This window comes from Scylla paramamosain, chromosome 24 (genome assembly GCF_035594125.1).
Source record: "Scylla paramamosain isolate STU-SP2022 chromosome 24, ASM3559412v1, whole genome shotgun sequence".
Lineage (NCBI taxonomy): Eukaryota > Metazoa > Arthropoda > Malacostraca > Decapoda > Portunidae > Scylla > Scylla paramamosain.
In genome coordinates, this window is record NC_087174.1 from 3,911,296 (window position 1) to 3,924,525 (window position 13,230).

General features: G+C 40.8%; 1 protein-coding gene across 4 annotated transcripts in view; it reads right to left on the minus strand.

The window, feature by feature from the left end:
- LOC135112592 (dynein heavy chain, cytoplasmic-like) overlaps positions 1-13,230 on the minus strand; it is a 38,685-nt gene that overhangs the window by 9,448 nt on the left and 16,007 nt on the right. For 2 of the 4 annotated variants that reach the window (XM_064027083.1, XM_064027085.1), the window contains 21 exons: positions 12,935-13,102; positions 12,395-12,560; positions 11,965-12,195; positions 11,596-11,742; positions 10,903-11,185; positions 10,520-10,653; positions 10,028-10,166; positions 9,585-9,819; positions 8,885-9,071; positions 8,299-8,445; positions 7,756-7,821; positions 6,140-6,172; positions 4,296-4,531; positions 3,771-3,948; positions 3,220-3,426; positions 2,513-2,736; positions 1,780-2,405; positions 1,071-1,269; positions 827-970; positions 359-494; positions 86-211 (listed from right to left, as the gene is read on the minus strand). In XM_064027083.1, coding sequence (XP_063883153.1) covers positions 86-211; positions 359-494; positions 827-970; positions 1,071-1,269; positions 1,780-2,405; positions 2,513-2,736; positions 3,220-3,426; positions 3,771-3,948; positions 4,296-4,531; positions 6,140-6,172; positions 7,756-7,821; positions 8,299-8,445; positions 8,885-9,071; positions 9,585-9,819; positions 10,028-10,166; positions 10,520-10,653; positions 10,903-11,185; positions 11,596-11,742; positions 11,965-12,195; positions 12,395-12,560; positions 12,935-13,102 — 4,012 coding nt within the window. The remainder of the gene's footprint in view (positions 1-85; positions 212-358; positions 495-826; positions 971-1,070; positions 1,270-1,779; positions 2,406-2,512; positions 2,737-3,219; positions 3,427-3,770; positions 3,949-4,295; positions 4,532-6,139; positions 6,173-7,755; positions 7,822-8,298; positions 8,446-8,884; positions 9,072-9,584; positions 9,820-10,027; positions 10,167-10,519; positions 10,654-10,902; positions 11,186-11,595; positions 11,743-11,964; positions 12,196-12,394; positions 12,561-12,934; positions 13,103-13,230) is intronic. The other 2 variants (XM_064027086.1, XM_064027084.1) reach the window with 1 other exon arrangement.

The window sequence follows — 13,230 nt, forward strand, 5'->3', positions numbered from 1 at the left end:
ATCAGTAAGGGGTACTTATTGGGTCATTGAATAAGTGAAGCTGCAATTATATTTTTCCCTCCAACTACTGTGTTCAGAGACTCACCTTCAGCCTGGCCTTGACATATTCTCTTAGCTCTTCCTGATCTACTGGGAGATAGTCCTTGGACAGCCAGTTCGAGTACAAGATGGGTCGCTGCAGAGCTCTTTCACGGTCAGTGTTGGGGAAGTGCTGTAGGACACACCGAGATTACACAGCTGTACCTCATCCCACAAAATGTAACAACAGAAAACTAAAGTGCATGCCAAATGCAAAATTGATGTCATTATCAACCCTGAAGCAACACTTTCTATTATGAATGATAAATCTTGCTTTTACCTTGAGAGCAATAGCATCCACATTGTCATTAGTCCACTTGCGCTCCTCATCTGTAACCAGACGATCGTGGAAAAGCCGGAGAGCCTCGTGGGCCCACAGTCTGACCAGTCCCTCAACATCCAGGGTTTCCAAGGGTCTGCCACAATTATGAACTTCACTACTACAGCAATCTTAAATTCCATTTGCCTTAAAATCCATTTGCATTTTAAGCCCTATGCTAACACTAACACAATAATAATTAAAGATCTTATGCTGAAGCTGTACTTGTCTAAAATAAATAGATTATATACTTCAACATTTTCTCCCAGTAAATGAAAAACTATAAGCTTCAGTCTGCTGAAAGCTAACCAACACAATTCCCCATGTAATTAATAAAGAAACAATTAGCTACCCATAACAAGACTACCCATGAGCAGAAATTTTTTTCTGAACAAGGATCACACCCACATTATAAGATGATTTCAGTACCTGATGGCCTCACAGATGCCTCGCACCCATCTGGTCATTTCACGTGGAGAGTACACATAATGCGGCTGCATGTCCTGTGTGAAATGCTCCTGAGATTGGAGGTAGAACTCCACCATGGCATTGGTCAGTGGGTCTGCATATGACCTGCAAAACAAAATATTCCATAGTCATTATCAGATAATTTCAATGAACTTTAAATTTCAGATATTTTAATAGCTCCCTCAGAACAGGGCAAGATCAGCACCTGAGAGGAGGAATGATCCTGAGCATGGCCCTGTTGAAGGTGCCATAGATCTGCTTTAGGGAAGTCTCTCCAGGGTAGTCCACATATACCACTGGTACATGGCGCAGGAACCGATGGGAGAGGGGCTTTCGACCAGGATCAGTTGGAGGATTACAGGCACCCACAAACTGGATGCGTTCCAGCTTCACCCATGCTTGATCTGGGGGAATAAAAAAAAATACACTGCACTCATCTCCTTACTGATACATCAATGTTGTGTTGTATGGCTGTAATACATAACTACTTATACTTTAATAGAATAAATGGTAAAGATAGAGAAATACACTGCATTTACACATGACCTTGGTGGTCAGTTCAGCCTAACTGGCCTTTGAGCCTGTGATGAATCCCTTACCCCAGGACACAGGGCCACTGTGAGATCTGGATTTCCAGTTTGGCTTCCCCAGGTTTTCCCACAAAGTACGCACTTATCAATCAGCCCAAAGGAAGGATAAAAAGCCGGATGAGCTGTGTGCTGACAGCCCAGGCTCAGATTTGAACCAATGCCTACAGTTTTACACCACAGTGTACTAGCCACTGCACCAGAGGGCTTAAAGAGTGCTACTGTTGAAAATTAAAAGATTTGACTATGCTAATAAATGCCGAGTAAGTACTGTCTAGTAAATACTGCAGAACACACTAGACTGAAGCCGTATCTCTAGAAACTCACCTGAGATCCTGAAGAAGCCACCATGCTCCACCATCTGCCGAAGGAAGCTGATGACACGCTGAGTCCCGTACTTGTCCATGTCTGGCAAGTTTATCTCATCACAGAATACCACCAGCCACTTGCCCAGCTGCACAGGGGACAGGATAATGCCATTGGGAGTCTTACGGTACTCGCAGTAGTGGTCAAAGGTCTTCAGCAGTAGCTCTGGTGTGGTGGCACTGGAGAAGTTGAGGCCCACCACTTCCAGATCTGGCAGGGCACGGAGGGCAGAGAACAAGGTCATGGTCTTGCCTGAGCCTGGTGGGCCACACAGCACAAGTGGCTTGTGTTCAGCCAGCCAGGTGTAGAGGAGAGCCTCATGGCGCACTGTGTCCACTGTGGGCACCACTACATCAGGTGCTGCCACTTTGTGAGTCTCCACCTCCATACTGGGCACCTTGGCTGACCATAACATCCACTCTCCACTGATGGACACCTCATAGTCAATGATTGGATTACTGGTGCTTGGTGGCAGTGGGATGGTGGTGGAGTTACGGATGAAGTCTCCCATGTCACTGCGAGCCTTCAGCTTGCCATCCCCAGCAAAGCTCCATAACAATGAGTGCACCAGTGCCTTGGGAACATACCTGGACAAAGAAACACTCACTGAAGACAAAGCCAGCTATATGACTAAAATGAGATCAAACAAATATCAGAGACAGTGTAATACAAAACACACTTCATTATCACTCACCTCTCCAGCTGATCTGAGTGCATGGGGAAGTCAGGGTGGGTATTGTTATACTGCACAATATTCCTCACAGCCTGGTTGAGAAGGGCAAAGAGGGATGAGAGTGCCCTCATACGGGTGAAGTCCATGATGTGTTCAAGATTGTTGGTGGCATATTCCAGGCACTTCACCACAAGGCCATCTGGGGTGAGATGTGGTGACAGGATGGAAGCCACATCTCTCTGTACCTGAAGACAAAACAAGTGCTGGTAAAAACAAAGCAATGGTACATGAACGAGTCAAGTCTTAAGGATTTCACATACTGTATGTAACCACAATATTTTTATTGTGGCTGTGGTGTCTGCAACTTTTTTTCAAACTCATTTATTACTTATTAAAAACATAAAATAACATAACACAAAAGCAGTTTTGTTGACACCCAGCCCAGGGTTCAGAATCAGAATCTCTTGGTTGTGAGCCATGTGTGCTATCCAATACACCAGTAAGACTTTATATTGATGGTAATGATAAAAGTGTACCACAATAGAGGCACAGTAAAATACATACATGTAAAACAATGAAATATGTATGTGCTAATTATCTTAAATGAGCAGGGAGTCATGCAAAATTCAGACAAGACAGAATGAATCCATTAATCATCTATGAAAGTGTTTTAGTACAACAATCTCTCAGAGTGGAAATGACAACACCTTTCCAACCTTTGGCCTTACCTGCAATGTAGGAGTGATCTCATCATCTGCCTTCTTGTCTGTTTTCTTGATGAAAGCAATGTCCTCCTCTGTCTCCTCCACCGGGATGTTAGACAGGCGGGACAGATAGTTTTCAAAGATCATCTCCACAGACAGTACATCTTCAGAGAACCAGACCATACCACAGCGAGACACAGTGGCCAGAGTGGCATACTTCAGGTCTTGCACCTATAGAGACAGAAAGATCACAGATTGCTTATTAGATTTCCTGCCTATGCTTCCATCCTTGAACTTAATCATTTACTCTCATCCAGACATTCCACTTCTGAACATTTCATAGCCTTCACTGCATGGATCTAACACCGTAAAGTTCACATTCTCTCCTGTCACTTCTTCCAGTTTCACATACCTAGAAAAAGTCTACACAGGCTAATTTATGGTAATGACATCTTAACTTTTTGTACTTTATCTAATCACACACAACAGTAAGCATATATCTCTCTCTCTCTCTCTCTCTCTCTCTCTCTCTCTCTCTCTCTCTCTCTCTCTCTCTCTCTCACACACACACACACCTCAAACATGATCCGGACATTTGGTGGGATAGAGAGACGCTCGCCATTGGGCAGTGTGAGTAGTTTGTTGTCATCCAGCACTGAGTTAAGGTTCTCCACCCACTCAGGATCCACATCTCCATCAAAGATAATCCATTGCCGTTTGTTGATTTCTCCACGCACATTGTCAATGATCTTCCTATGAAGGGAAGGAAGGAAAGATGTGGAATAAACAGTTAGCTGAAGCATTATATACTACTTACTGGGTGACTATTATTTCATTTTCAGTTTCTGGTGAAATATCTGATTAGAATTCAACTACAGATTTTCATACAAACTTGCTTTCCCTAAATGCTAGATGACATTTATTAAGTACAATTTACAATACAGTAGGAAGATGCTTTATTCAGAATGTGATATAATCAAGACAAAATATCACAGAAAAGTGATGAAAACCAAAAGAAGGACATTTAGGATCTCATTTCCTAATCAGTAAGTTCATCGAGCAAATAACAGAACAATAATCCAAACAGTGACAGGCCCCACCTGAGGATGTGTGTGAAGAGGCCGTCAGTCCACTCTCGGGTGTTGGGGTCAAGCACACCATAGAGTGCCTCCTTGCTCATGGCCTTTGGGTCAATGACATGTGCCACACCCTCCACTCCCTCAAAACGCTCCAGGGCCTTCAGCAGTACACGCCAGGCTGTTGACTTGCCTGAGCCGCTGGGCCCCACCATCATAAGACCATGGTTGAGGTTGCTGATCTGGTACAGCTGGAGCACCTATGGACCAGAGCTTCATCTTTAGCAGCTGCTTTTTCATCTAGGGTTAGCCACTATCCCACAAAAAGATCAAGTCACAGGAGTGTGAGTAACAAGGATATCACTTGTATGCCTCAAGGATTTAGCTGGACTGAAGGTCCCATATGCATATAAAACTGATGACTTAAAAAACTTATAGCAACATGGTAAATATGGGGAAAAGTTGTACTATATAACAAAGACAAACTACAGACTCTTAATTGAAAACACACAATCAGTTAAATCTAAATCTATTTTTACTAAAGATTTTTAAAAATCTCGATACTGGTCAACTTGATATATATTTTGTTCTATACAAAAATCAGCTAGTACGTAAGTACAGGGAAACAATGAAGAGCACTGTGATCTGAAGAGTAAGCTGGTGGTGTTCACAAAGAAGCCATTTTCAGGAGATGAGCGACTACAGTCCGGTAGTGATTGCTTGAAAGGCCCAGACCTGGCCAAAGGGACCAGCACATTATAGTAACAAAGTCATCATTTCCTTTCAGGGAAGTCATAATATGAAGACAATATTTTCAGACATTATTCATAACAGATATAATTACTTGAGTCTGTATTTACATAAGTTGAAAATATTCATGGTTTCTAACAGTTTTTATCACTACCAGAGATAAGATGACATAACAGACCAACAAGAGATAGCTACCACCAAGCAGTGTTTGCAGGATATTCATAAAAAGATCAGTCTAAGGTAATGCAAGTGAAATACAGCACTAGTAATATATACTGAACTTCCATTATAACAAAACATCTGTAAAATAATACCCACCAAAACTCACTTTCCCTCCAGTTAGCCAATACAATGCAATCCTCCTTTTGATGAAGTCACCAAACACCACCAAATCATATCCATAAGTGCAACAAACCAGTATTTACACCAGCAAATACACCTGAATATTTCAACACCAATACACTCACACACACATACACACATGGGTATATGTACTTGGGTTTCCATCTGAATCCACTGGGAGCAGATGATACAACTATAGCAAAGGCTCCATTTTACAGAAGAAAAATTTGGAGTAGATAAATGCATCAGATGTATCATGACAGAAGTGTTGCAGCAGTGTAGAGCTGGTGCTTGGCCATATGATAGAGCAGCTGCAGCAAGTCATAGGCTACTCATAATTATTTACTATGATCTTACAGTTGCCAACAATTTATCATTTTTTTTATTTCAAAAGTTACAAAAAAAAAAATGTAATATATTCTGTAATGGAGGATCTCTCAACATAGATTCATTTTGCAGATTTTTCTTTGATTTGTCACAGTAAAACCTGACTGAAGTAATAAATTCCATTACTAACAAATTAAAAATTCAAACTGAATTCCTCTACTTTTATGAATGTGTATTTAAAAATTTGACTAACATATTTATTTATTTATTTATTTACTCTTTTTTTTTTTAGCCAAGGACCAGCTGCCCCACAAGCAAGAGAGTGCACCAGGCAGGGATACAGAGCTGAGGTGAGGTGGGGCCAGGGTGAGAGCAGGCATTGTGGGAGCTGACTGCCCCTAGGACCAGACCCCCCCCAAGGACCAGACCTAGGTCAGGGATGCCCTTACCTTCTCGCACCAGCCCTCCCCAGGGATACTCCCCTTTGGCAGACATGGGGGTAAAGTCATGTGTAAATCAACAGGGTAAAAAACAGCATGATGGACACAGCCAGGTCAAGGACAGCAGCAGTAGCAGCAGCAGTAACAGGATACCTCCTGTCGTCAACCATGACAACACACTGCCACACACACCCTGCCCTTGACCCAGCAGTGCTTGATACATGACTCACATGGTGTTCTGAGAGGGGTGGGTGCACCCAGGGTTATTTCTCACTAACTAGTAATGGAGCCAAATTTTGGGGGGTTGTTAAGTTAGTTCACATTCATATCAGGTCATTGAGTCTACTAAAATGGATAAAATTCAAGTTTCACATCTACATTTCAGACAATACAACTATGTGTGGATGCAGGCAGTGATAGAGGGCAAAAGTTTCCTCTCTAGGAGCTCAACAGCATATCTCTTAGTCATTATTCTGGAACTCTCTTGCTCTAAGTCTTTCTTTCAAGATATTTAAAAATTCAGAAAACATTAATAGGTACCAAATTTAAACATTAGAAAAAATAAATCAATAAACTTTGAACAAACATTAAATCAGAATCTCATATGTCTAAAAACTCAAATATATATGTATATATATTTATACTATAAAAACAATATTCTATAATCCAGAAATATCAATAAAATTAAATTTCTAGATACAATTAATTTAGTCATTAATACAGCATACAGTAAATTTCTACAAGCAAACAAACTGGGGTCAAGCAATCATGAAACATTATATTCATCAGCTGTCCACAACCTCACCCTCCACTGCCTCTGAGACCCATCCCCAGTGAGTCATGAGGTTTACACAACAAGAGTTATATAGAAATATTAAGTCCTGCCCTAGTTATTTAGTTTCCTACTAACTGCATTTTTTCTACCAAGCACTTATTTCAAAACTGGAAGAAAGAGGCTACATCAGTATTAACTCCTTGCTTGGTTACAAAATTGACCCCATGAACAATACCTGACAATCTCAGAAAGCACCTGAAGATACTACATATTAAAATACATTTCTAGATAAAGGCTTGAAGTAACAGCAGCAATGGATGTGAAATACTTCTGTATAGACATTCAGCTTACATGGGCAGTAATGTTCTCTATGCTTTACTTAATCCTGTATGGTTAGTGCTCCTCCTCGACAATTAAAACACTCAGGGACAAATGATGCAGCCCTGCTAACTATAAGCTACTCTCTCCACATTTCTCCGAGCCAATAGAGATCAAAACATCACAGCCCATAACCCTTGTGCCATCACACACAACCACTACTACCACTCTGCACACCAACAAACTACCACTACTTCACACTAGATGTTCACACACCATCACCACCACCACCACCCCAGAACACACCACATTATCGCTGTATCACTACACACACACACACAGACACACACACACACACACACACACACACACACACACACACACACACACACACACACACACACACACATTCTCTTACATCCCTAACATTGCAAACCTGAAAGCCTAAACACTCCCAACACTAAACAAACTGGACACCCAAACACCACACTACGATTACACCATCACACCACCAGCAGCATACTTTACATACCTTCTCCATCCAGTGTGCGCCTTGCTCCTCTCCTTCACCACACACTAGGAACTGCTCCCTGCACACCTGAGGTAATAAAATGTAAGGGAAATCTTTATGCTCAAACTAGTTTCAATTTCCAGCATCCTCTAATAATAATGTATTCAACTAGACTCCACACTCCATTGAATCATCTTTGGTGTGATAGTGAAGGATATTTGCTGCTTTATTGTTTAGGCTTAATGCCTTGCTGTACCTATTTCTTGCTTCAGGGCGACTTTTAGGTAACATGTTCTGAGTTGTGGTCAACAGTCCAGATGAGTTATATGTATATTTCTTATTTTATATTGTTTTGGGTTTGATTGGATTTATTATGTCTATATAAAAGTACATAGATACCTAAGTTCTAAATTGTTTCAGGTATGGAATTCTTTGTTGATTAAACCTTAGTATTAAAACGTTCATACTACACAAGCCAAAGTTTCAAAAATGGTGAACAAAAAAATATTATCAGAAGAAAAATACAAACAGACAAGAGGGAAACAGCTTGAAAGGGTGACCCACCTTCCGGATCTCTTCTTTGAGGCCAGACATCTGGGCGCGTGTGTACTCAATGCCTGGGAACACATCAGACAGCAGGGAGAACAAAAGGGGAATGTCCTCTGCCACCAGCTTGGGCACCATTGTCTCACATACACTTTGGATCAGGATCTACAAAAAAATCAAATTATTACTACTTCTTTATACTCCGTGAGGATAAATAAGGATATGATGTTGTCATGTTTGAAGGAAGGTCCAATGTCTTTGTTAATGACTAATCTTCATTCAATGTCCATTGTTCACAGATGTATATGGTATTACTTTTCTAACATCTGGTAATATCCCAAACGAGTGGAACTGCCGCAATGAATCTTCATAATATCAATGTGAATCAAAATCAACTTGGCTTTTAAAACATCAATATCATATTACCATTATGTCCTTGGTTACCTCAAATTCAAAGCTACCATGTTTGGATGACTGATAATCAGGTACTTCTACCTATTTATAATCTGAAAAATTTGCATAAAATGGTAAAATGTAATTCCTTGATGCTTTATAAGGTTATCCCACACAATATGTGCTGTGTTGATGTCTGAAAATAACCCACCTCCTGTTCTGGAAGATTCTCTGCAATAGTGCCTTCATCAATGAGTGCCTCCTCCCTGCTCCTGAGGTCCTCCTTGATGCGTTGAATGCGGTCACGCTTCACATTGCCAGCCGACACCAGCACTGACTTAAGGGCACGCAGGCCAAAGTCATAGTGGGATTGGTTGGACAGCTGTTCATCACAAAGTCTTGATGGAAAAAAGAGATTAAGTTATTCTAATTTTGTACCCAATAACTTGTTCCTTAGGCAGATAATCTCTTGATAACCTCTTCTTTCCATAAATTGCCTCTAACAATGAAGTAGTTAGCCTCCAGCTAACATTTTTCACCAATGAAACTATACTTCTATCATACCATTTCCTTCTCTTTTTCTGTCTTCATATACAACTCCAACTGTAAACTCAACTCACAGGTTGTTTCCTTCATACATAAGCTACCTATTAGGCTCCTCCTTGCAGCCCACCCTTCAAAATTTTCTCTTTCCATGTGCCATCGACTACTATTTTTATTCTCTATCCTGGCTGTACACTCTGCAGTCAGAATGAAGGAACACTGCCACTGGGTGTCACACTGAGACTGGGTATCCTCTCTATATTTTTCCCAAAATGGGACAAGGCATATCTTGTCTAGACTAACCCCATTAAAGCAGATCTCAATTTGCTGTACAGTAATAATGATAAAGCTACTTTTCAGATACTAACTTGAAGAAGGGAACAATCTTGCTAGCTAGCTTCTCAGCTGATCTGAAGCCTTGACTGAACAGCATGACCTCTGCAATGAGCTGCCGGTCAGGTTTGGTCATAGCCAATGAGCGGAACAGCTTCTTAAGGTTATCTGGGAGGTTGGAACGGCCAGCGTATCCAGGGTTCATGGTGATGAAGATGGCCATGTCAGTGGAGACCTTCACCTGTTTGCCCACCAGCTCCACAGTCAACACTGAAGACAAAGAAATCCTAGCCATTATCTAAAGGCAGTTTAATGTTTGTGCTTTGCCAGACATTTGAGAAAACCAGTGAAATTGAACCTGTCTGTCTTTAACTGATTGATTCGCGTAAATTTTTCCAGATTATAAATGATAAAAAACTCATGTAAGAATATCATTCCAACATAGCTACATAAATATTCCTTAGCATGCCCAACTCACCCTGACCAACACTCTTGTTACTGTTGCTGCCAGCCTTCTCCTTGAGGGCCTCTTGGATGGTCTGGATCTGCTGGGACACAGCCGACAGCATCCTCTCCTCCAGACGGTTGAATTCATCAAAGCATCCCCATGCCCCTACCTGTCAACATCATAATAAGGAAGGATAAGAGACTTGCTTTTGACAAAATACCAAACTTAATGATAAAGTTAACTTATCCTAAGCAAATGAACGAAAGTTGCTTATGGAATTCTGGTCACCAACAAATCAACTACTGGCATACACTGAATCCTAACGTACAACTCAATATCCAAAACTCTAATCCAGTTCATTGGAATTAATCTTACAATATCATCAATCTGATTTTAACTTTCTTACATAACCAGCTAACTGCTCATTTTTTTTATTTCATCTCAAGCACTGAGATTAAGAAAATTAACCACACAACAAAGCATTTTTAGTTGGTAAAAATTCCCTCATATCTGAAAACCAACCTGGCAGAGACCAACAAAAATTCTGCCCATGGCCTGGAAGTCAAAGGTCTCATCACAGTTGAATACAAGCACAAAGCGACCCAGCTGGTTGCCAAGAGCCTTGACAGACTCTGTCTTGCCTGTACCGGCTGGACCTGCAGGATGAAAGAACTCTCAACAGTGACTGCCTTTAAGTTGTACTACAGCAACCATCACAAGCCTGTTGGTGACTGGATGACACACATCATCAAGACAACAAACAACCATGACAGTTTCAGACTGCTGCTTTCCATTATGATATACAATTTACATAATTTCCATTTCCTTCACATTCACAAAGGGACACTAGCAAGGAAGGCAGTCCTGTCTACGTTACTGTAATAACCAAGAACAACAGTACTTACCAAAGGGTGAACCTCCAAGGCGAGCCTCAAGAGCCTGAGTCATGGTGAGATAGCAGCGATCTGTGAGAGGTGTCTGCACCAGCTTGTCTTGCACCCCAAGGTACTCAAATCCATAGTTAAACTTGGCATTGGCCATGTGGATGCTGAGCTGCTTCAGGGGATCACTCTGCTTAGGGTCAAAGTAGAACCTCATTTGGCATAACCAATCAAAGGACTTAGGGTTGGTTATCTTGTTCTTGATCAGGTTTCTGGTCACTGTTCTCTTGTGGACAAACTCACTGATCTGAAAGTAATGACAATCACAGATATAACACTTTTGAAAAAAACAATGAAATATATATTATGAGAATAAACATCTCATCCTGTGAGATCAGATATTTTCATGGACATAGATTTCTTGTACTTGTCATAACAGCCAGTCTGGTGATATGGTAAAAAAAAAAAAATGATCCAAAAAATTCTTGTGGTACCTCAAACAAAAAAAAATGACAAGTCATAAAACCATGATGTTATATTATGTTGCCCTCATTTACTTTCACTTAATTTTCCTTTGTCTCAAGTATGTTTTTTTATATATCATGTGCTCCAATTTCTCTCTTCTAATCATTCTTAATCATTCTTAACCAATCACACTTTCTCAGGTGGCCAATTTGAATTTGACCTCTGGCTGGTCCACCACAGTGTGCAACTTACCAGGTGTTCCAGTTTCTTGCGGCGCAGGAGAGGCTGCTCCTGCAGGACTGAGTCAGCCAACACATTAAGAGTGGCCTCCACCTGAGCCAAGGTCTGATCCAGTGGCCCAGAGTCTCCATTGGATGCTGCTACCAGGCCAGCCTCAACCTGATATGAAAGAAATACTCATAATTTATGTTTCAATATATGACAAAGATAAAGCTGAATCATATAACAAATCATTAGCATCAGTATGTTTGTATTATGAAGCCAATTTGCGTGTGTATAGTATATCCAGTCCTCTTTGATACTGGAAGTTTATGATTAAAGAAATAGGGTCAGAATTTATGGGGAAAAAATTAGGTTAGTATAAGACAAGGCATTTGTTACCTCCTCACTCCATGAGATCTGGGCAGCCAGCACCACCAGCTGGGCTTGGTACTTGTCACACCAGGCTAAGTAGCTGGTTGTATCAATGGGGCCATGCTTGAACTGCTTGATCTCTCCTACAGCGGCTGCCAAGTTCTGGGCTAATGTCACCCTCATCTCCTTCTCCACCTGTGCCAGCCATTCATTGATCTTGGGGAAGTCCACTGTTGATACCACTTTGTTGAATGGTACCTGTGGGCATTAATATTTTTAGATATGCTAACTCCTGGACAAGAAGAAATTCATACTATGAAACCATCCTAAGTCACATCTCACTCCTGAGTAATCATGTCACTTTATACAATTTAAAAAATTTTAAAAAGTAATTATGAAGTATCAAGGAGTACCATAACAGACTACCCTGCTGAAGAATGTAAAGCTAGAGCCTCACCTCCTCTCCTTCCCTGGAGGCAATCCCAGTGACTACTGTCTCTGTCTCATCCAGAATGATAGCAGTCACCCCAGCAAACATCTTCTTGAAATGTTTCTGAAGCCGAGGGATGTTCTTGCTGTTGCCAATAATCTCCAACAAGTCCTCATCTCCTACAAAGTAGAATCTGTACCACAAAATAAAAAGTTTTCAGAACCATGACCTATACATCCATATATGAAATGAGATCTATCTTCTAAATAGCAAAAACAGTTTATAGGAATAATCTTGTTTTCAAACATATCTACCAAGTCCCAGACATCCTACAATTTAAAACCTCTATGGATTAGAATACAATACTAAAACAACATTGTTTTTGTTTATTACTAACTACATGTACTATCATACAGTGGTATCTGAAGAGGAAAGCTCCTTTTGGGCATTTTCATATGAGAAGTCATAAAACTATGAAATGATAGATTTGTGGGATAAATCACACAGCAATAATGAAGTCTTCATGTAACATCTATCAGTAAAGATAAGGAAGTGTTTATGCCTCACCTGGGGAAGGAAGATCTCTCTCGCTCCAAGTACTCTCCAAGGGCCTTTTGTATTTTACCCAGCAGGTCAGCCAGGCGCTCCAGGGACCGCTGGACACCCTGAATGTTGAGTACATCCATCACCATTGGAGATTTGCTCACCTTCTTCATCAGGTTCAGGAACTCAGTACTGAAGAAACATGACAAAGCTGGGTTACTCAAACAGGAAGTGAAGAGTACAGTTGAAAAGTATTTCTCCACAGATGATTTAGTCAATATATCATATCAAGCATCACTCTTTTAACCCAAGAATAACAC